Source organism: Hemitrygon akajei, chromosome 8 (assembly GCF_048418815.1).
Source record: "Hemitrygon akajei chromosome 8, sHemAka1.3, whole genome shotgun sequence".
Classification (NCBI taxonomy): domain Eukaryota; kingdom Metazoa; phylum Chordata; class Chondrichthyes; order Myliobatiformes; family Dasyatidae; genus Hemitrygon; species Hemitrygon akajei.
In genome coordinates, this window is record NC_133131.1 from 113,614,231 (window position 1) to 113,639,296 (window position 25,066).

The 25,066-nt window shown below is 44.3% G+C and overlaps 1 protein-coding gene across 1 annotated transcript in view; it reads right to left on the reverse strand.

Moving 5' to 3' along the window:
* Positions 1-25,066, reverse strand: part of LOC140732165 (E3 ubiquitin-protein ligase HECW1-like) — a 453,787-nt gene that overhangs the window by 119,409 nt on the left and 309,312 nt on the right. Inside the window, 1 exon segment of the mRNA XM_073054406.1 lies at positions 10,254-10,404. Coding sequence (XP_072910507.1) covers positions 10,254-10,404 — 151 coding nt within the window.

A 25,066-nucleotide genomic window follows, 5' to 3' on the forward strand; every position in this document is an offset into this window, starting at 1 on the left:
TATAAGGTGTTGCCCCTCCAACCTGAGTGTGGCCTCATTGCAACAGTAGAGGAGGCAATGGATTGACATGTTACAACATGCTTTGACTGATGTGGGAATGGGAAGTGGAATTAAAATGGGTGGCCACTGTGAGATCTTGCTTTTTTTAGCGGACGGAGCGTAGGTGCTCAGCAATGTGGTCTCTCAGTCTATGTTGGGTCTCACTGATACACAGGTGGCTACACTGGGAGCACTGGATACAGTAGCACAGGTGAAGGACTGTTTGGGGCCCTGAATGGTAGTGAGGGAGGTAGTGTAGGGGCAGGTGTAGCACTTGTTCCATTTGCAAGAAGAGATTCCATATTGTACACATCTGCCCTCACCCCATCTTCTCGGCACCCCACCAGATATAGGGTTTCTCTTGTCCCCACCTACCACCCCACCAGCTCCACGTACAGCACATTATTCTCCATCAGAATCCCCCTTCTCCATCCCTGTATCTCTTTCACCAATCAACTTCCGGCTCTTTACTTCACCCCCTCCTCCTGGTTTCACCTATTACCTGTGTTCATCCCCTCCTTCCGGTTTCACCTATCACCTGTGTTCCTCCCCTCTCCCCTCCTCCTGGTTTCACCTATCACCTGTGTTCCTCCCCTCTCCCCTCCTCCCGGTTTCACCTATCACCTGTGTTCCTCCCCTCTCCCCTCCTCCCGGTTTCACCTATCACCTGTGTTCCTCCCCTCCTTCCCCCTCCTCCCGGTTTCACCTATCACCTGCGTTCCTCCCCTCCTCCCGGTTTCACCTATCACCTGAGTTCCTCCCCTCCTCCCGGTTTCACCTATCACCTGAGTTCCTCCCCTCTCCCCGGTTTCACCTATCACCTGTGTTCCTCCCCTCCTTCCCCCTCCCCCCCGGTTTCACCTATCACCTGTGTTCCTCCCCTCCTTCCCCCTCATCCCGGTTTCACCTATCACCTGCGTTCCTCCCCTCCTCCCGGTTTCACCTATCACCTGAGTTCCTCCCCTCTCCCCGGTTTCACCTATCACCTGTGTTCCTCCCCTCCTTCCCCCTCCTCCCGGTTTCACCTATCACCTGAGTTCCTCCCCTCTCCCCGGTTTCACCTATCACCTGTGTTCCTCCCCTCCTCCCGGTATCACCGTATCACCTATCACTTGTGTTCCTCCCCATCTTCCCCCTCCTCCCGGTTTCACCTGTCACCTGTGTTCCTCCCTTCTCCCCTCCTCCCGGTTTCACCTATCACCTGTATTCCTCCCCTCCTTCCCCCTCCTCCTGGTTTCACTTATCACCTGTGTTCCTTCCCTCCTCCCGGTTTCACCTATCACCTGTGTTCCTCCCCTCTCCCCGGTTTCACCTGTCACCTGTGTTCCTCCCTTCTCCCCTCCTCCCGGTTTCACCTATCACCTGTGTTCCTCCCCTCTCCCCTCCTCCCGGTTTCACCTATCACCTGTGTTCCTCCCCTCCTTCCCCCTCCTCCCGGTTTCACCAATCACCTGTGTTCCTCCCCTCCTTCCCCCTCCTCCCGGTTTCACCTATCACCTGTGTTCCTCCCCTCCTTCCCCCTCCTCCCGGTTTCACCTATCACCTGTGTTCCTCCCCTCCTCCCGGTTTCACCTATCACCTGTGCTCCTCCCCTCCTTCCCCCTCCTCCTGGTTTCACCTATCACCTGTGTTCCTCCCCTCCTTCCGGTTTCACCTATCACCTGAGTTCCTCCCCTCTCCCCGGTTTCACCTATCACCTGTGTTCATCCCCTCCTCCCGGTTTCACCTATCACCTGTGTTCCTCCCCTCTCCCCGGTTTCACCTATCACCTGTGTTCCTCCCCTCCTTCCCCCTCCTCCTGGTTTCACCTATCACTTGTGTTCCTCCCCTCCTACTGGTTTCACCTATCACCTGAGTTCCTCCCCTCTCCCCGGTTTCACCTATCACCTGTGTTCCTCCCCTCCTCCCGATATCACCTATCACCTGTGTTCCTCCCCTCCTTCTCCCTCCTCCTGGTTTCACCTATCACCTGTGTTCATCCCCTCACCCCAGTTTCACCTATCACCTGTGTTCCTCCCCTCTTTCCTCCTCCTGGTTTCACCTATCACCTGTGTTCCTCCCCTCCTCCCGGTTTCACCTATCACCTGTGTTCCTCCCCTCTCCCCTCCTCCCGGTTTCACCTATCACCTGTGTTCCTCCCCTCTCCCCTCCTCCTGGTTTCACCTATCACTTGTGTTCCTCCCCTCCTTCCCCCTCCTCCTGGTTTCACCTATCACCTGTGTTCATCCCCTCACCCCGGTTTCACCTATCACCTGTGTTCCTCCCCTCTTTCCTCCTCCTGGTTTCACCTATCACCTGTGTTCCTCCCCTCCTCCCGGTTTCACCTATCACCTGTGTTCCTCCCCTCTCCCCTCCTCCCGGTTTCACCTATCACCTGTGTTCCTCCCCTCTCCCCTCCTCCTGGTTTCACCTATCACTTGTGTTCCTCCCCTCCTTCCCCCCCTCCCAGTTTCACCTATCACCTGTGTTTCTACTCTCCTTCCCCCTCCTCCCAGTTTCACCTATCACCTGTGTTTCTACTCTCCTTCCCCCTCCTCCTGGTTTCACCTATCACCTGTGTTCATCCCCTCCTCCCGGTTTCACCTATCACCTGTGTTCCTCCCCTCTCCCCTCTTCCCGGTTTCACCTATCACCTGTGTTCCTCCCCTCTCCCCTCCTCCCGGTTTCACCTGTCACCTGTGTTCCTCCCCTCCTCCCGGTTTCACCTATCACCTGTGTTCCTCCCCTCTCCCCTCCTCCCGGTTTCACCTATCACCTGTGTTCCTCCCCTCCTCCCGGTTTCACCTATCACCTGTGTTCCTCCCCTCCTCCCGGTTTCACCTATCACCTGTGTTCCTCCCCTCTCCCCTCCTCCCGGTTTCACCTATCACCTGTGTTCCTCCCCTCTCCCCTCCTCCTGGCTTCACCTATCACTTGTGTTCCTCCCCTCCTTCACCCCCTCCCAGTTTCACCTATCACCTGTGTTTCTACTCTCCTTCCCCCTCCTCCTGGTTTCACCTATCACCTGTGTTTCTACTCTCCTTCCCCCTCCTCCCAGTTTCACCTATCACCTGTGTTCCTCCCCTCCTTCCCCCTCCTCCTGGTTTCCCCTATCACCTGTGTTCCTCCCCTCTCCCCTCCTCCTGGTTTCACCTATCACCTGTGTTCCTCCCCTCTCCCCTCCTCCTGGTTTCACCTATCACCTGTGTTCATCCCCTCTCCCCTCCTCCTGGTTTCACCTATCACCTGTGTTCCTCCCCTCTCCCCTCCTCCCGGTTTCCCCTATCACCTGTGTTCCTCCCCTCTCCCCTCCTCCTGGTTTCACCTATCACCTGTGTTCCTCCCCTCTCCCCTCCTCCTGGTTTCACCTATCACCTGTGTTCCTCCCCTCTCCCCTCCTCCCGGTTTCACCTATCACCTGTGTTCCTCCCCTCCTTCCCCCTCCTCCCGGTTTCACCTGTCACCTGTGTTCCTCCCCTCCTCCCGGTTTCACCTATCACCTGTGTTCCTCCCCTCTCCCCTCCTCCCGGTTTCACCTATCACCTGTGTTCCTCCCCTCCTTCCCCCCCTCCCAGTTTCACCTATCACCTGTGTTTCTACTCTCCTTCCCCCTCCTCCTGGTTTCACCTATCACCTGTGTTCATCCCCTCCTCCCGGTTTCACCTATCACCTGTGTTTCTACTCTCCTTCCCCCTCCTCCCAGTTTCACCTATCACCTGTGTTCTTCCCCTCCTTCCCCCTCCTCCTGGTTTCCCCTATCACCTGTGTTCCTCCCCTCTCTCCTCCTCCTGGTTTCACCTATCACCTGTGTTCCTCCCCTCTCCCCTCCTCCTGGTTTCACCTAACACCTGTGTTCATCCCCTCTCCCCGGTTTCACCTATCACCTGTGTTCCTCCCCTCCTTCCCCCTCCTCCCGGTTTCACCTATCACCTGTGTTCCTCCCCTCCTTCCCCCTCCTCCCGGTTTCACCTATCACCTGTGTTCCTCCCCTCCTTCCCCCTCCTCCCGGTTTCACCTATCACCTGTGTTCCTCCCCTCCTTCCCCCTCCTCCCGGTTTCACCTATCACCTGTGTTCCTCCCCTCCTTCCCCCTCCTCCTGGTTTCACCTATCACCTGTGTTCCTCCCTTCCTTCCCCCTCATCCCGGTTTCACCTATCACCTGTGTTCCTCCCCTCTTTCCTCCTCCTGGTTTCACCTATCACCTGTGTTCCTCCCCTCCTTCCCCCTCATCCTGGTTTCACCTATCACCTGTGTTCCTCACCTCCTCCCGGTTTCACCTATCACCTGTGTTCCTCCCCTCTCCCCTCCTCCCGGTTTCACCTATCACTTGTGTTCCTCCCCTCTCCCCTCCTCCCAGTTTCACCTATCACCTGTGTTTCTACTCTCCTTCCCCCTCCTCCCAGTTTCACCTATCACCTGTGTTTCTACTCTCCTTCCCCCTCCTCCTGGTTTCACCTATCACCTGTGTTCATCCCCTCCTCCCGGTTTCACCTATCACCTGTGTTCATCCCCTCCTCCCGGTTTCACCTATCACCTGTGTTCCTCCCCTCTCCCCTCTTCCCGGTTTCACCTATCACCTGTGTTCCTCCCCTCTCCCCTCCTCCCGGTTTCACCTGTCACCTGTGTTCCTCCCCTCCTCCCGGTTTCACCTATCACCTGAGTTCCTCCCCTCTCCCCTCTTCCCGGTTTCACCTATCACCTGTGTTCCTCCCCTCTCCCCTCCTCCCGGTTTCACCTGTCACCTGTGTTCCTCCCCTCCTCCTGGTTTCACCTATCACCTGTGTTCCTCCCCTCTCCCCTCCTCCCGGTTTCACCTATCACCTGTGTTCCTCCCCTCTCCCCTCCTCCCGGTTTCACCTATCACCTGTGTTCCTCCCCTCTCCCCTCCTCCTGGTTTCACCTATCACTTGTGTTCCTCCCCTCCTTCCCCCCCTCCCAGTTTCACCTATCACCTGTGTTTCTACTCTCCTTCCCCCTCCTCCTGGTTTCACCTATCACCTGTGTTTCTACTCTCCTTCCCCCTCCTCCCAGTTTCACCTATCACCTGTGTTCCTCCCCTCCTTCCCCCTCCTCCTGGTTTCCCCTATCACCTGTGTTCCTCCCCTCTCCCCTCCTCCTGGTTTCACCTATCACCTGTGTTCCTCCCCTCTCCCCTCCTCCTGGTTTCACCTATCACCTGTGTTCATCCCCTCTCCCCGGTTTCACCTATCACCTGTGTTCCTCCCCTCCTTCCCCCTCCTCCCGGTTTCACCTATCACCTGTGTTCCTCCCCTCCTTCCCCCTCCTCCCGGTTTCACCTATCACCTGTGTTCCTCCCCTCTCCCCTCCTCCTGGTTTCACCTATCACCTGTGTTCCTCCCCTCTCCCCTCCTCCCGGTTTCACCTATCACCTGTGTTCCTCCCCTCTCCCCTCCTCCTGATTTCACCTATCACCTGTGTTCCTCCCCTCCTTCCCCCTCCTCCCGGTTTCACCTATCACCTGTGTTCCTCCCCTCTCCCCTCCTCTTGGTTTCACCTATCACTTGTGTTCCTCCCCTCCTTCCCCCTCCTCCCGGTTTCACCTATCACCTGTGTTCCTCCCCTCCTTCCGGTTTCACCTATCACTTGTGTTCCTCCCCTCCTTCCTCCTCCTCCTGGTTTCACCTATCACCTGTGTTCCTCCCCTCCTTCTGGTTTCACCTATCACCTGTGTTCCTCCCCTCCTTCCGGTTTCACCTATCACCTGTGTTCCTCCCCTCCTTCCCCCTCCTCCCGGTTTCCCCTATCACCTGTGTTCCTCCCCTTCTTCCCCCTCCTCCTGGTTTCACCTATCACCTGTGTTCCTCCCCTCTCCCCTCCTCCCGGTTTCACCTATCACCTGTGTTCATCCCCTCCTTCCGGTTTCACCTATCACCTGCGTTCCGCCCCTCTCCCCTCCTCCCTGTTTCACCTATCACCTGCGTACCTCCCCTCCTTCCCCCTCCTCCCGGTTTCACCTATCACCTGTGTTCCTCCCCTCCTTCCCCCTCCTCCCGGTTTCACCTATCACCTGTGTTCTGCCCCTCTCCCCTCCTCCCGGTTTCACCTATCACCTGTGTTCCTCCCCTCTTTCCTCCTCCTGGTTTCACCTATCACCTGTGTTCCTCCCCTCCTTCCCCCTCCTCCCGGTTTCACCTATCACCTGTGTTCTGCCCCTCTCCCCTCCTCCCGGTTTCACCTATCACCTGTGTTCCTCCCCTCTTTCCTCCTCCCGGTTTCACCTATCACCTGTGTTCCTCCCCTCCTTCCCCCTCCTCCCGGTTTCACCTATCACCTGTGTTCTGCCCCTCTCCCCTCCTCCCGGTTTCACCTATCACCTGCGTACCTCCCCTCCTTCCCCCTCCTCCCGGTTTCACCTATCACCTGTGTTCCTCCCCTCCTTCCCCCTCCTCCCGGTTTCACCTATCACCTGTGTTCTGCCCCTCTCCCCTCCTCCCGGTTTCACCTATCACCTGTGTTCCTCCCCTCTTTCCTCCTCCTGGTTTCACCTATCACCTGTGTTCCTCCCCTCCTTCTAACCTGCTAACTGACTCCTCAGCTTTTTTAAAATCCAGTCCTGATGAAGGGTCTTGGTCTGAAATATCGACTGTACTCTTTTCCACGGATGCTGCCTGGCCTGTTGAGTTCCTCCAGCATTTTGTGTGTGTTGTTGATTTTAACTGTAAGTTTATATGAGGATAGTTGAAAAAAGATCATGCTACATTCACCTACAGCCTGTTGGTGAGATTATGCCTAAACTATTTGACTTAATTTTGGTCTCCTTTACCATAGCGAAAGTGTACAGAAGATACAACAGATTTCTCCGGGGATGATGTAGTTGGTTGACAAGAAGAAGAAATTAGATAGACTCAGACTGAAGGTTCCTTAACGTTGTTATAGCTGGGGGTGGTGATAGGGATAAGCTCCCACTACCTATTAGATGCTCTCAATGGTATGTGCCTCATATAACCTCTTTCAACCAAGTCCAGCTCCTAGTCTTCACATGTGGCTTAGCTACTAAGCCTGGCGGAACTGTTTCTACTGACAGGAGAATGCGCAAAAGTGGGTTACTTAATACGAGTCGCTTCGAGCCCCCTCACCTTAAATCTATGCCCTCCAGTTATTGATTCCCAGCCCTGGGAAAAAGGACTGCACAATGATCCTATCTATACCCGTCATGAGTTATACACCTCTTTAAGATCATTCCTCATTCTCCTATTCTCAGCCTCTTTCCATAACTCTGCCCCTCAAGTCGGGACAACATGTTTGTAAATCCCTTGTGCACTCTTTCCAACGTAATGGCGTCTATCCTAACATAGGGAGACTAAAACTGAACACAATATTCCAAAGGCAGTCCCACCATTGTCTTGTACAACAGCAACATAGCATCCTAACTCCAACGCAGAAAAATTTGACTGATGCCGACCAGCGTGCTTATACTCCTAGGCACCTCTATTCTACAACACTCCCCACCATTCACTGTGAAAGCTCTAATCTCACTTGTCTGCCCAAAATGCAACAGATGACATAGCTTAGCACTGATTTCGGGTGAACACCACTAATCACAGTCTTCTAGTTGTAAAACAATCTTCCACGATCATACTCTTGTTTCCTACCATCAAGCCAATTGTGTATTCGGTTAGCCAGCTCTTCCTTGATTCCATGTGATCTAACTTTCCATAGCGGCTACTGTGCGGGACCTTATCAAAGGCCTTGCTGAAAACCATACAGAATGTGTCTATGGCCTTGCCCTCATCAATCTTCTTGGCTAATTGTTCAAAGAACTCAATCAAATCTGTAAGACATAATCTCCCATGCATAAAGCCATGCTGACAATCTCGAATCAACCCGTATCTTTCCAAATAATTGCATAACTTATTCCTCAGAATCTTCTTCAGTTGCAGAATGGTAGCTTCTCAGAGTAAGAAGTAAGCCTTGGAAGACTGAGATGAGAAGAAATTTTGATACTCAAGAGGTTATGGACTATGTGGAATTCTTCCCTCTGCAGGGTTGTATGGAGACTCAGTCATAGATTTCTGTGTATCAATGTTAAATATTCTCACCCTTTCAGGCAGTGCATTCCAAATCCTAATTGCTTGCTACATAAAATATTTCCCTTCAAACTGCTTCTGGGAACTTTGACCATTATCTTAAATCCCTTTTCTTTGGTTATTGATCCTTTAGCCTTTGGAAAGAGTTTCATTTTATTTATTTTGTCTAAACCCTCCCATCAACTCTTCTCAGACTTCCCTGATCTTATGGAAAATAGTCCCAGTTTCTGCACTTATCCAGACAATTACAGCCCATTCCTGCAACCATTTTTTAAAATTATGGCCTTGTTTAAGTACCTTGCCCAGAAGTGGATACAGTACTCAAGCTGAGCTGTTACATCCTCGCTTTGGAACCTTCTGGAGTGTACACCTGCATTTATAAATCTTACAAACCTTATTAATTGTCATGTTATCTATCCCAGTATCTACAAACGTTTGTACAAGGATTTGTGCACAAATACCATCCGGCATTTCAGTTCTTTCATCATCTCCAGATTTAGTGAGTCTGTACATTTTAATCATATCTGATTCTTCTCTATCTCTCGCTGCTTTGGCATAAACAAAGATCACGGACGTTCACTCTTCTCCCCTTTCCCATCAGGTATAAGATAGAAAAGCCTGATAGCATGCACCACCAGGCCCAAAGACAGCTTGTACTCTGCTGTTGTAAGACAAGTGAATGGCTCCCTGGTACGGTAAGATTCACTCCTGACCTCACAATCTACCTTGTTAAAATCTTACACTTTATAGTTTACCTGCACTCTGTAGTGCTTACACTTTATTCTGCATTCTGTTGGTGTTTTACCTTGTTGCACCTCAATATATTGTGATAAATTGATCTGTATGAAGAGTCTGCAAGGCAAGTTTTTCACTGTACTTCAGTACATGTGACAATAATAAACCAGTTCCAGTTCTCCATACAAAATGCATCATCACACTCTCCTGAACTGAATTTCCTGTAGCACCTGTCTCCTCTAATCAACTAGCTTTTTCACGTCCTTTTCTAATCGATTACTATCTCCCCAATGTCTGCTACAATTCCAAGGGAGACTCAGAGCTATAAGGGACCAAGCATACGGCAGTGATCTCTTGCAGCCATTTTGAATAGTGCCGTGAAGAAATTGGGAAGCAAGTAGGCTTGGTGAATGTAGTGCCATACTGCTGCATCCCTCTTTAATAAATACTATATCTGTGTAAATTTCTTTAACTACATAATTTTGTTAACATGACAAAGTTTAGGATGATCCAGATTTTCAATGTGTTTACTTGTTTGAAATAGCTATTAAAATTTACAAAGTAATTCTGCCAAGTATTGTGACTTCATTTGAAGCTACAGAAGGATGGGCAAAACCATGGCAGGGGATCAGAAAAACTCCAGTGGAGGTTTTCCCTCAACTGAGTTTATGTCACGTTGCTGAGCACCAATAGCTTCTCGTGACAATATTTTCAGCTGAGATGTTGAATATGCTAATCATGGAGAGAATTACTTCTCATTTATGTCTCCTGTGTACATGCATCAATGAACCTCAGACAGATTCAGTTACAATCCAGTTTATATGTCTTGTCTTCAAGCATCAACATCTTACTTAGTCTCAGATAGCAACTCATTTGTAATCTAACACTGTTCTCTTTCCTTCTCACGCTCTACTATTCAGATATTTGGATACGGTATCTGCACAGTGTTATTTTGCTCTATAGAAATTGTAGAATCTATCATTTTGCATCTTTTCACATTCTTGGATCATTTTGAAATACACTAAGCAACAAACTAAAGTAGGTACAGAATACATTGTTCACATTCTTGGAGATCTTTGAACACCATGCAACTTGATATTGAAACCCTCACCAAAAAAAGCAGTACCATTGAATAACAGAATGGTTATTGCCCAGGAATCTATCAAGTCCATGCCAACTCTTTACCAGCTCATGAGTACTTTCTCCGTAGCCTTGCAAATTTTCCTTCACCGTGTATTTATGTGATTCATTCTAGAAGACCACAATGGACATATTAGTTTTCATTCATTGCCTACACTGTAACTCTCTCTGTTCTGTGACAGAATTGACTGCCATAACCATCAATACAAACGTGTGCACACAAACTAACAGAATAGTCAAACGAATGGAGAACTTTCCAGTCACATTCTCTCTTAACACTGACTGTGATGAGTGGTGAATGCACCACCTACCGCCGGTTAAGCTGTTCCATTTGTTGGATGGAGTTCGACCTGCGCAAACCATCGAGCGTAGCAGCTGTTGTAGGCCGTTGCCATGTTGTCGTCCGGTTTACATGATCCACATAAAACACCCTCCCGTGGCTATCAATTCGTGCTTCCCAATCTGGAATTTAACAAGACTTATTTTTAGCTTCTATGGTTGAAAATCAAAGAATTTTAATTTCATGCTGTAATACAACTAAACATCACAAAAATCTGTAATTTTATCTGCAGAGAATTATGGACACAGGGCAGCATATCCCCTAGTAACTCTGCCTATACTTCACACAGCCTCAGTAAAGATGCTATCATGATCAAAGATCTCATCTACCCCAAATACTCACTCTTTCCCGGCCTCCTATCAGGCAGAAGGTACAGAATCTGAAGGCATATATCTCCAGGCTCAAGAACAGCTTTGATCCACTACTGAATGTTTCCCCAGTTTGATAAAATGGACTTGACCTCATGATCTACCTTGTGACCTTGCACCTAGCAGCATTGCATCTCCTCTGTACCATAACTATTCTGCATTCTGTTATTGTCTTATGTTGTACTACTTCAATGTACTGTTGTACTGGATTGATCTGCATGAATGGATTCTAAGACAACTTTTTCTCTGTACTTCGAGGCATGACAATAATATGCCAGTTTGCCAATTTCTGTTGAAAGTGAAGGAGAGTTTCTAATGGGAAATTCAACAATTCAGATAAAATCATAAGACACCGGAACAGAATTAGGCCATTTGGCCAATCGAGTCTGCTTTGCCATTCAATCATGGCTGACCCTTTTTTCCCCTGCTCAGCCCCACTCCCTGGTCTACTCCCTGTAATCTTTGATGCCATGTCCAATCAAGAACATATCAAGCTCTCTCTTAAATATACCCAATGACCCAGCCTCCACAGCTGCCTGTGGTAACAAGTTCCACAAATTCACCACCCACTGGCTAAAGAAAAATTTCTGTTTTAAATGGACACCTCTCTATCCTGAGGCTGTGCCCTCTTGTCCTAGAAAATCCTTTCCACATCTACTCTGTCTAGCCTTTTCAACATTCAAAAGGCTTCAATGAGATCCAACCTCATCCTTCTAAATTCCAGTGAGTACAGACCCAAAGCCATCCAACGTTCCTTGTATGATAACCCTTTCATTCCCGGAATCATCTTTATGAACCTCCTCTGAACCCTCTCCAATGTCAGCACATCTTTACTTAGATGAGGAGCCCAAAACTGTTCACAATACTCAAGGTGAGGCCTCACCAGTACCTTATAAAGCCTCAATATCACATTGCTGCTCTTGTATTCTAGATCTCTTGAAATGAATACCAACATTGCATTTGTGTTCCTCACCCCGACTTATCTGCAAGTTTACCTTCAGGATGTTCTGCACAAGGACTCCCAAGTCCCTTTGCAGCTCAGATTTTTGGACTTCCTCCCTGTTTAGAAAATAGTCTGCACATGTATTTACCAAAGTGCATGACCATGTATTTTCCAACATTGTATTTCATTTGCCATTTTTTTGCCCATTCTCTTAAGATGTATAAGCCTTCCTACATCCTACCTGTTTCCTCAACACCACCTGCCCCTCCACCAATCTTCATATCATCTGCAAACTGGGCAACAAAGCCATCTATTCGATCATCTAAATCATTTATATAATTCATATAAGTCAATAATTTTCTATTTTTTTGTTATTTTTGTACAATTGATGAATGTATCAATAAAAAAGCTTTCTGACAGTATTACAATATGGCCAATCAAAAGATATCTAGCTTGGACTCTGGAATAAATGCTATATTGTAAATGGGGAAATATCAAGTCCCATGTTCTACAAATGCGGCCAAAAAAAACAACTCATTGGAAAATTATTTCCAGCAGTCCTTGTGAGTACTTTGGGCTGATTTAGTCTCTTGCTCTCATTTTTTGCTACTATACTGATGGCCTTTAGCAGGTGTAACATAGCAGTATTGATCATCACTCTGAGGCTTACATGATTGATACAACAAGAACACTGTACAGCAGATCTAGAAGATAACTTCACCACTTTCTCAAGTAATTCGGTATGGACATTAAATGGTAATCTTACCAACAAAGCTCAAATCCTCATAATCAGATAACAAATAATATATTTAAGAGCGTGAATCTCAATTATTCTGCATCAAAGTGTCCTGAGTAACATCATGCTGGGGGAAAAAATCAACACTTACAGCAGCAATTGTTGAAAGGGACAGGGTTTCAAGTTGTTAACCCTTCATCCCAAATTCTGCTTCTCTTTGAAGGGGTGTTACCTAAACTACTGAGAGTTTACAACGCCTATTATTCTAATGTTAAAATTCTGCCATCTGCAGACCTTTTGATTGTCAAAACAATATCCTAGACTGATTAAGAGAGTGAAAACAATCAGTAATAAAAGGGTGGGAGTGAAATTAAACTTTAAGTTGTCATTAAGGCATCAAAATAGTTCCGAGATATTTTCCAATCTAAAAAATAAAGTTCACCTATTTCAATTTGTAAGTATCACCTGCCCTCTTAACCAGCAGTCTGGTTCTTCTGAGAGTCTCTGTAATTTCATACATTTGAAAAATAAGCTTACCAGCTTGAGGTTCATACTGATATTTTGAAATCAAATATAAACGTAGTACTAAATTGTCATAACTTCAAAAAGGAATATGTGATGTAAACAGACCACATGGAGAAAAAGAAAGATACCTACGCTACTGGCAGAGCTTGTCTCTGCAGTCCTATTGTGAAAAAATATCATGATTTAAGGATTGCATCCAAAGTAACGTTAGGATATGGAGGTAAAATTTGGCAATATTTATATAAAGGATTGATTGCAGCTGTTCAAGATATTTAAGATTTTAATCCTGGAAATCATGTTTAGTTTTTTGCTAACACACACATAATTGAACAATGATGTCCTAATAAAGATGCTGTCTTGGAAGTGTCATGCAGATTTATACTGTGAATGCTCTGGTTATACAGAAAAGATAATGGAAGCAGATGCACTTAGACAGTGTCCATAATAACAGAATTGGAGAAGAAATGCTTTGAAGCCCTGACAATTTTGAATACATTATGTGGAACTTCATCAATGATCAAATCTCTTCAACAGAAGCAGAAGACAGGCATATGCCAGATAGTATTACATAAAAAATTATGCCATATTCTCCATATAGGCAGAACAGGGAAGAATAAATGGACTTGCGTTCTCATTTCAAAAACTAAAGTTTTGCAGACTATTGCACTAAAAAATGTTACATGCCATAATGGATTATAAATGTACCTTCTGCTTCCCTTTTCAGGTGCTAATGTAAGAACCAGGAGTTCATAATTAATTTCAAAGGCAAGTGGCAGACTGAAGCAATGAAAGCATTACTCACACTGAACTTTAGATCAGAAGCTAGCAACTTGGAACAAATGAAGAGGAATTCACCCCGAGAAGAACTTGAAATCAAAGTGAGTAATAAGTAGCAGAACAAATAGGGATGATTCAGGGCAGGAGAATCTGGTTTGGCAAGCAGTCACTCTGGGTGGACCTCATTAAGCTTCTTGTGCAAAAATATTTTACCTTATCACATGCCATAAAATCTGGTTGAGTAAATGGACAGTAAGGAGATGATTATGAACATTGTTACATTAAATATTACCTATTAATGAAGTAATAAATATACAGTACATTGTTGAAATCCTTATGGATGTCATTTTTAGCCTCAATTGCATTTATGAAAACAAATAGGCTGTCTCACAGAAATACCAAAGTGCTCAGTGTTATCATTGGATTCAAATGATAGGAAAGAAATTATAGGAATGATAGGAAGAAGTTTTCTAACATTGTTTGCCTGATTTTTCTTGCTGTTTGTCTCATGTTTATTAAAGAATGAAACAGGCAGCAGCTATTGATTAATCCCAAACTCCACTCCACTGGTTGTTGACACAAAGCAGCACGTTTCACTGTATGTTTCAACGCACATGTGACAAATAAAGCAAATATTTTTGCAATGCCCTGGTAAAGATTTCTACTGTTATTCTGTGAGGTATTTTTATTTTAGCATTTTTCTACAAAAGCAGTGTGTCCTGGTATCAATAGTGTTTTGTATTTGGCTAAAGATAAGGAGCCATCTTGTCCAACTTAGGAATATTGTGTCAGCCAAATGGGGCTGTCTTGGTATGTGTTGTAACTTTTTGCCCAGTGAAAGCAACATTCAAGGGGCAGGGTGGGATGAGTCTGATGGACTGTGGTCTGGTTTGGGGTCTTTTGGCGGGATCTGCGGAGTGGGACATAAGAGAAGATGCTCATTGAATGTCGTTGGAAGGAGAGTTCCCGTTGAAAGAATTGCTTTGTGCAGATGAATGGCTCAAAAGGAGTAAGTGCCAATACTCCTGAGTTATCCTGTTTGTTTGAGATGGTCTTCAAGGGAAGTTCGAACTGTGGCTGGAGTCCTTCACGCAGAATGTGGGTTCAATGCATGACAACAATGATACTCTTAACTATGGTGTACGGTCTGTCCGATAATTCTTGGTGACCGATAATTGTGTACGGGGCAGTAGATAGATAGATAGATAGATAGATAGATAGATACTTTATTCATCCCCATGGGATGTTCACAGTATTTACACAGCATTCAGTATGATCAATGTTCTTTAATAGGAACATCCCAGCTTCTGTGTTTGGTGGAAGCCAAATCACACCAATCCTAGCTGTACGTTGCTTTTGAAAGGTGGCCTACTCACTGCTGAGTCACATGACTGTTAGCGTAGTTAGCTAACAAGCCACATTTGTATAGGAGCCCCGATGAGGGAGGGTTACATTTAAAAACCATTTTATTACAAAAATGCCTTGTTGTTTTGTGTTGCATCAAAAATTAGGAGGAAATGCTCATTGTGCATTTATAAATATGATCTTCCTAGCATGAGTCAATCACAGAAAACTCATAAAAGCTGGTGAGTAAAGAAAGGAATTCCAGGGATGGAAAATTATTGGACAGGATTGAAGTTTTCTAACATTGTTTGCCTGATTTTTCTTGCTGTTTGTCTCATGTTTATTAAAGAATGAAACAGGCAGCAGTTATTGATTAATCACATAGACTTCTAACTTCCAACTGTTGTGTTTGCAGCAACATTATAAAGCTCTGAATCTATAGAGTTAACATTTGAGATGAAGTTGACCAGTAATTTTGTAAATGGAGTAATAACAGAACATATGAGTTTAAGGATATCTTCCACAGGGATCTTACAGATCTGGCCTTTTATATATTTCCTTTGGCAATTTCTTACATTTTTTATTTTATAACTCTAGCTTCTTCTACATTTATTAGTTTCTAAAAAAATTCCATGGAAGTATTTAGTGAGTAAGGTTTATGGTGATGATCTCATCTGGGCTCAATGGTATGTTGTGTTAAAGATTTGCAGATTCCTTCCACATACCTAAGCCATTAAGAGAAGTGTAACTAGTTCCTTATGGCAAACACACCCATGATAATTCCACCTGCAGGTTCATGAATTATACAAGTGTTCGTGACAGAAGGCAAGGATATTCATTTAGCAATGTTTTTAGTACCGGGGTAGAAAGGATCAATAAATGTAGATATGGAATGCAAATGTGGAGAGTGTTTTGATTTTTATTGTATTCTATTACATATTTGCACATACATCTAGACATGCATGCAGTAAAGACAACTAGAAGATAAGAGAAGTTTAAATTTTCACAAAGGATAGAATAGCAGAACATCCCCAATAATGAAGACAATTAAGTTATAGAATGGATTTAGTACCAATTTTGAAAACAAGGCAGTAAAAGCAACAAGGCAAAGTAATTTGTTGTGGTTAAATTTAATACTTGGTTCAAGAGTGAGAAGTAAGAATTACAAGCCAAATTTGAAAGGTTTGGTGAATAAACTGATCACCATTTTAATTCAGTGTTGCTTGCTGAGAGCTAATCCCACAGAGGTTACAATCTATTGGCACAAAATGACAGAGTCTTAAAACAAAGAAAATTAACTGCAATTAAAATACACAAGAAATGTGACTCCAAACATATGAGCATTATTAGAATACAGTCAAAAGTCCCTTTACTCAGTGGCTCCATTCGAGATTAATTCCTCACATCACTCTGATACATGATCATAAGACCGTAAGACATAGGAGCAGAATCTGGCCATCTGGCCCATCGAGTCAGCTTTGCCATTTAATCATGGCTGATCCTTTTCTCTTCTCCTCCTCAACCCCAGTTCCCGGTCTTCTCCCCGTAACCTTTGATGCCACGTCCAATCAAGAATCTATCATCTCTGCTCTAAATACGCCCAACGACCTGGCCTTCACAGCTGCATGTGGCAACAAATTCCAGAATTCCAGGATAGACGCCCCTCTATCCTGAGGTGTGCCCTCTTGACCTAGACTCTCCCATCATGCAAAATATCTTATCCACATCTACTCTGTCCAGCCCTTTCAACACTTGAAAGCTTTCAATCAGATACCCCCTCATCCTTCTGAATTTCATCAAGTACAGACCTAGAGCCATCAAACGTTCCTCATATATGAGACTCAATTCTCAAATCAGTTAATTCAACCTCTCTTTGTGCTCGCCATTGCCTTTTACAGTTTAAGATTGTTCATAGAGCCCATATGTCTAAATCTAAATTATCTCGATTTTACCCTAATATTAGTCCTCTTTGTGATAAATGTAAAAGGGGCGAGGCCTCTCTCATTCATATGTACTGGCTTTGTCCTAGCTTGGAGAAATTTTGGAAAGATGTCTTCATAACGTTATCGTATATTCTGAATCACCACCTAGAACCTAACCCTTCAATTGCTTTGTTCAGTTTCTGGGGCGAGACAGATTTACGTCTGAGTTCGACTAAGTGTCGAATATTATCTTTTGCATCTCTCCTGGCTAGACGTTTAATCCTCCTTAGATGGAGAGATGTTGCCCCGCCCACGCATGCTCAATGGCTTAACGATATTATGGCCTGCTTAGACCTTGAAAAAATTCATTAGATAGATAGATAGATACTTTATTCATCCCCATGGGGAAATTCAACTTTTTTCCAATGTCCCATACACTTGTTGTAGCAAAACTAATTACATACAATACTTAACTCAGTAAAAGATATGATATGCATCTAAATCACTATCTCAAAAAGCATTAATAATAGCTTTTAAAAAGTTCTTAAGTCCTGGCGGTTGAATTGTAAAGCCTAATGGCATTGGGGAGTATTGACCTCTTCATCCTGTCTGAGGAGCATTGCATCAATAGTAACCTGTCGCTGAAACTGCTTCTCTGTCTCTGGATGGTGCCATGTAGAGGATGTTCAGAGTTTTCCATAATTGACCGTAGCCTACTCAGCGCCCTTCGCTCAGCTACCGATGTTAAACTCTCCAGTACTTTGCCCACGACAGAGCCCACCTTCCTTACCAGCTTATTAAGACGTGAGGCATCCCTCTTCTTAATGCTTCCTCCCCAACACGCCACCACAAAGAAGAGGGCGCTCTCCACAACTGACCTATAGAACATCTTCAGCATCTCACTACAGACATTGAATGACGCCAACCTTCTAAGGAAGTACAGTCGACTCTGTGCCTTCCTGCACAAGGCATCTGTGTTGGCAGTCCAGTCTAGCTTCTCGTCTAACTGTACTCCCAGATACTTGTAGGTCTTAACCTGCTCCACACATTCTCCATTAATGATCACTGGCTCCATATGAGGCCTAGATCTCCTAAAGTCCACCACCATCTCCTTGGTGATATTGAGACGCAGGTAGTTTGAGTTGCACCATATCACAAAGTCCTGTATCAGTTTCCTATACTCCTCCTCCTGTCCATTCCTGACACACCCCACTATGGCCGTGTCATCAGCGAACTTCTGCACATGGCAGGACTCCGAGTTATATTGGAAGTCTGATGTGTACAGGGTGAACAGGACCGGAGAGAGTACGGTTCCCTGCGGCGCTCCTGTGCTGCTGACCACCGTGTCAGACCTACAGTCTCCCAACCGCACATACTGAGGTCTATCTGTCAAGTAGTCCACTATCCAATCCACCATGTGAGAGTCTACTCCCATCTCCGTTAGTTTGTGCCTTAAGATCTTGGGCTGGATGGTGTTAAAGGCACTAGAGAAGTCAAGGAATGTAATCCTCACAGCACAACTGTTCTTAATTCAGTTCTTAATTCGGATTTAAATTTCCATAAGGTCTGGGAACCTTTTATTGAGTACTTTCATAACCTTCCTCTTGGCTAGGGTTTTTTTTCGGTCCCTTGCTTTCAGCTCCTTTTTTTGTTGGTAGTAGGCATTAATATCTTCTGTTGCTAAGTGTATTTACAGTTTTGGGGGTTTGATTGTCCTGATTTATATTCCCTATATTGTGTTGTGGTTGGTCTGGAGTTTTTTTTTGTTTGTTGCGGGGCTTGGGGAGGATACTAATTTACATGTCCTCAATTTGGGTGCTTTCTCAATTATCTTTCTTTGTATCATATTATTATTGTATGTTTATTTTTGCATTGTATCAATGTTCTTCATTTCGATCTGGGTTTTTTTATCTGTAGCTATGTAGAAAATGTATAAAAAACTAATTAAAAAAAACAAAAAAAAAAACGTTCCTCATATGATACCCTTTTATTCCTGGAATTATCCTTGTGAACTTCCTCTGGACCCTCTCCAATGCCAGCACGTCTTTTCTAAGATGAGGGACTCAAAACGGTTCACAATACTCAAGGTGAGGCCTCACCAGTGCCTTATAAAGCCTCAGCATCACATCCCTGCTCTTGTATTCTAGACCTCTTGAAATGAATGCTAACATGGCATTTTCCTTCCTCACCATAGACTCAACCTGCAAGTTAACCTTCAAGGTGTTCTGCACAAGGACTTTGCATCTCAGATTTTTGGATTTTCTCCCTGTTTATAAAATAGTCCGCACATTTATTTCTACTACCAAAGTTCATGACCATGCATTTTCCAACATTGTATTTCACTTGCCACTTTCTTGCCCATTCTCCTAATCTAAGTCCTTCTGCATTCTACCAGTTTCCTCAACACTACCTGCCCCTCCACCAATCTTCGTATCATCTACAAACTTAGCAACAAAGACATCTATTCCATCATCTAAATTATTTATACACAGCATAAAAAGAAGTGGTTCCAACACCAACCCCTGCAGAACACAACTAGTCACTGGCAGCCAACCAGAAAAGGATCCTTTTATTCCCACTTGTTGCCTCCTACCAATCAGCCAAAGCTCCAACCATGTTAGTAACTTTCCAGTAATACCAAGGGCCCTTAACTTGGTAAGCAGCCTCATGTGTGGCATCTTGTCAAAGGCCTTCAGAAACTCAAAATATACAACATCCAATGCATCCCCTCTATCTATCCTACTTACAATCTCCTCAAAGAATTTCAACAGGTTCATCAGGCAGGATTTTCCCTGAAGGAAACCATGCTGACTTTGTACTATCTTGTCCTGTGTTACCAAGTACTCCATCACCTCATCCTTAACAATTGACTCTAACAACTTCCCAACCACTGAGGTCAGCCTAACTGGTCTATAATTTCCTTTCTTCTACCTTCCTCCTTTCTTAAAGAATGGAGTGACATTTGCAATTTTCCAGTCCTCTGGCACCATACCTGAGTCTAATAATTTTTGAAAGATCATTTCTAATGCCACCACAATCTCTAATGCTACCTCTTTCAGAATCCTAGGGTGTAGTTCATCTGGTCCGGGTGACTTGCGTACCTTTAGGATTTTTTTTAGCATTTTGAGCACCGTCTCTCTTGTAATAGTAACTGCACCCACTTCCCTTCCTTCACACACTACAACATTAGGCATACTACAGTCTTCCACAGTGAAGACTGAGGCAAAATACTCATTTATTTAATCAGCCATCTCCTCGTTCCCCATTATTATTTCTCTTGCCTCATTTTCTAGTGATCATATGCCCACTCTCATTTCTCTTTTATTTTTAACATATTTGAAAAAACTCTTACTATCCACTTTGATATTATTTGCTGGCTTGCTTTCATATTTCATCTTTTCCTTTCTAATGATTTTTTAGTTGCTCTCTGTAGGTTTTTAAAAACTTCCCAATCCTCTATCTTCCCACTAATTTTTACTTTCTTGTATGCCCTTTATTTTGCTTTTACAATAGCTTTGACTTCCCTTGTCAGACACAGTTGTATTTTTTTACCATTTGGGTATCTCTTCATTTTTGGAATACATAAGTTCTGCACCTTGCTCATTTTTCCCAGAAATGCACACCATTGCTGCTCTGCTGACATCCCTACCAAATTTAGGACCTTTGCACCTAAGGGTATGATCAAAGGGTAACAATTAAATTCAGGGACAGTCAAGAAGTCAGAATTAGAACATCATATATATATACTGGACAGTTATAGAACTAAGGAGTCATGGGATCATCAACTGATTTGCAAACCAACATGTGGTTTTTAAAATTAAGGCATCATGCTAACTGGGAACTCTTCTGTGTCAGCAAATGCAGTGACATGAGAAATGGAACTTGCTGTGTTGGAAGATGGGCAGCAGAGTTTTTCGATTAGCCACTTATACACCGGATCGAACAGGAAGATCAACCAGATGAGGATTAGATTAAATTGAACCCAATGCACCATTAGGTTACACAAACACCTCTAAGTTTGTATTCTTTTATCCGTTAACTTTGTAGGTGGGCATGATTTTATTAGTTTCATTTCCAATTGAATTGAAAGGTTTAAATATCTACAGTCAGATTTTAAATTATATACAATTAGAATTAATAACAAGTTTTTCCACAAAGGAAAACTGATCCTCAGTATATTGTGTAACAGTGAACAATCAGCATTTTGTGTTGTGTGTTGTCACCTCTGCCTATCATGCATAGCATATATTCATTCTTGAATGTGGGTGTAAAGGGCATGAATTCTATCTCTACAGGTGACCCAAAATGTGAAGGAACAGTAAAATGAGAGGATAGCAGCAAACTTGAGGAAATATTAGTTTGCCCTTCCACTTCACTGCATTCAGTGCAGGCGATGTATTCCACACTGGAGAAACTAAAGGCAAATTGTGTGACCTTTCTGCAAATCAACTTTGTTCAGTCAGCATGGGTGGCTCTAAGCTTCTAATTGCCTGTCACTTTAATTCTTCATCCTCTTCCCATCCTGATGTTTCTGTTCTTGGTTTCTTAAGCGGCTTCAACAAAGGCCAACATAAAACGGAGGGCCGTGGGTAACCCTAGGTAATTTCTAAAGTAAGTACATGTTCGGCACAGCATTGTGAGCTGAAGAGCCTGTATTGTCCTGTAGGTTTTCCATGTTTCTATAAACCTGAGGAATGGCATTTGCATTTCTCAATAATTTCAGATAACCAGCCTATAGGGGTTTCAGGACCAGCTAGTTTAGATGCAAGATAAACAATTAAACACGTTTTATTCTCTCTCTCCCCTTAGAGACTTTTATTGGGCTTTTCCAGCATTGCCTTAAATTTTAGTTCCAGCAGTATTAATTTTTCTCTCTCCTCTATTATCATTTATTTCTCTTTAGTTTGACTTCTTGAAAGCATGTCAATTGAAATCAACAAATTTTCACCATGCTTTCATAGTCTACAGATTTACTTGGTGACCACACTATCACAAATATTGCCTTAGCTTCCCCCACCTTTCTCTGCACTGATTTTTCTAGTTATTCACACCAAAACTCTGTTTATTTCTCCACAGGTGCTGGCAGTCCTGCTCATAATTTCCAGCATTTTTTCATTTCATTCAAAGAGTTACAGAGAGCTGGACAAATGGGCTGTAGATTACACTTTTGGGTACAAATATGAAAGATTACATTTTGCTAGAAAAAATGAGGGGATGCTAAATTACAGCTCTATAAAGCCTTGGTTAGACCACACCTGGACTATTGTGTTCAGTTCTGGTCACCTCATTATGGGAAGGATGAGGAAGCTTTAGAGAGGGTGCAGTAGAAATTTACCAGAATACTACCTGGAAAGGAGGGCTGTCTTATGAAGATAGGTTGAGCGAGCCAGGGCTTTTCTCTTTGGGGCAAAGGAGGATGAGAGGTTCAAAGTAAATATATTATCAAAGTATATATATGTCATCACATACAAACCTGAGATTTTTTTCTTTGTGGACATACACAGTAAATCCAAGAAACACAACAGAATCAATGGAAAACCTCACCCAACAGAATGGATAATGAAAGTGCAAAAGACAACTAACTGTGCAAATACAAAATTAAAAAAAGATGATAATAATAATAATAATAATAATAATAATAATAATAATAATAAATATATATATATATATAAACATTAAGTGTCTAGAACATGAGGTGAAGTGTCCTTGAAAGTGAGTTCATAGGTTGTGGGAACAGTTCAGTAATGGGGTGAGTGAAGTTATCCCCTCTGATTCAAGAGCCCAATGATTGAGCAGTAACAACTGTTCCTGACCTTGTGGTGTGACAACTGTCCTGAGGCTCCTGAACCTTCTCCCTGATGGCAGCAGTGAGAAGAGACTGTAATGTGCCATAAGGCTTCACTGCTAATGTAATGGCCGCTCTGTAATGTTCCACTGCTGAGGTAATGGTTTCTCTGTAGTAGCAATGTTTGGGTTATGGTTAAAGATAACGGAGCCTTTGGAATTTATGCTAGCCAATGAGAGGCATGTTGTTCTTTCTTGTGAGTCTGGGAGCAGGGATTTCACGATCTTTTCTCGGTGAGAGAAGAAGAGAGAAGACGCGAATGGAAAGAGTTGGTAGACTGCCAGACGGAGTGGACTCGGAGTGAGGGTCCGACGGTCAGCAACGCTTGGAGGTCGACGGGGAGGGGGGGGGGGGGGTCAAATGGATGATTCTGTGAGCTCCAATGTGCACTATAGACTGTTTCATTAAAATGGGCCCTTTTTCTTTTTCTTTTCTTTCGTAACCCTATAGTCAGATTAAGATTTATAAAGTTCAATTGTTTAATTGCATACAGTGTACTGTCTGATACCTTGCGGTTTGGATTTGTAACCAGGCAACACATCACGCAGCATCCACACAAGCAAGGTTTCTCAGTTTGGCTGGGCCAGATGCTGTCCTACCCTGGACAAACATATGCTGGCTGAACCTCAGGGTTACAAGAGCATGGCCTGGTGGTGAGGTCCTTGATGATGGACGCTGCTTTCCTGCAACAGCACTCTATGTAGATGTGCTCAATTGGTGGGGAAGGCTTTACCCATGATGGTCTGGGCTGTATCCACTGCTTTTTGTAGACTTTTTCATTCAAGGGCATTTATATTTCCATACCAGGCTGTGACACACCTGCTCAATATCCTCTCCATCACACATCTACAGAAGTTTGTCAAAGTTCTAGATGTCATGCCGAATCTTTGCAAACTTCTGAGAAAGTAGAGATTCTGCCATGCTTTCTTCGTAAAGGCACTTACATGCCGGGGCTAGGAGTAATTAAAACACTGAGGTATTTAAAGTTGGTGACTCTCTCCACTTCTGCTTCCCCCAGTGAGGACTGGCTCATGGACCCCCAGTTTCCACCTTCTGAAGTCAATAATTAGCTCCTTGGTCTTGCTGACATTGAAAAAGAGGTTGTTGTGGCACTGCTCAGCCAAACTTTCAATCTCAATATGCTGATACGTTATCACCTTTGATTTGGCAAATAATAATGGTGCTATCAGGAAACTTAAGTATGGCATTGGAGCTGTGATCAGCCTCACAGTCATAAGTGTAAAGCGAGTTGAGCAAGGGGCTAAGCACCCAGCCTTGTGGTGCACCTATGCTGATGGAGATTGTGGAGGAGATGTTGCTGTTGATCCAAACTGACTGGGGTCTGTAAGTGAGGAAACTGAAAATCCAATTGCACAAGGAGGTATTGAGGCCAAGGTCTTGAAGCTTTGAGGTATTTAGTTTTGAGGGGATGATGGTATTGAATGCCAAATTGTAGCCAATAAAGAGCATCCTCACTGTCCAGATATTCCAGGGCTGAGTGAAGAGCCAATGAAATGGCATCTGCTGTGGATCTGTCATGATGGTAGGCAAATTGGAGCAGATCCAAGTTATTTCTCAGGCAGGAGTTGACACATTTCATCAACAGCCTCTCAAAGCACTCCATCACAGTCAACGTAAATGCTACTGGATGATAGTCATTGTGGCAAGTTACCAGGTTCTTCTTAGACACCAGTATAATTGATGCCTGCTTGAAGCAAGTGGGTATCCTAGACTGGTGAAGCAAGAGGTTAAAGATATTGGTGATCAGCTTAGGCCTTCAGTACTCAGCCAGGTATTCCATCTGGTCCGGAAGCTTTCCATGGGTTCACCCTCCTGAAGGATGTTCTCACATCAGTCTTCAGAGGATGAGGCTAAGATAGAGGCATATATAATGATAAGAAGCATGGACAGAGTGAATATACAGAAACATTTTTCTAGGGCAGAAATGGCTAATACAAGGGTGTATAATTTTAAGGTGATTGGAGGAATATACAGGGGGTATATCAGAGGTAAGGTTTAAACTAGAATGGGGTTTAAACTAGAATTGCAGGGGGATGGGAACCAGAGTGCCAGAACAGTTAGTGGAGAGGTTGTGGAGGCAGATATTGTTAAAACTTCAGGCAAAGTTAGGAATCAAAATGTTGAGCATGGTGTGACTAATGTCCTGAGCTGAGTATATTTCAATGCAACAAGTATTGTAGGAAAGGTGGATAATAGTGCTGAAGATGAGGTAGCTGGTTTACAAACAGAGGCCATGTGTAGTGCGGAGAGGGCAAAACTGCAGTCAACAATATGAGCTGCAACATAAAAGGCAAACAAAATCA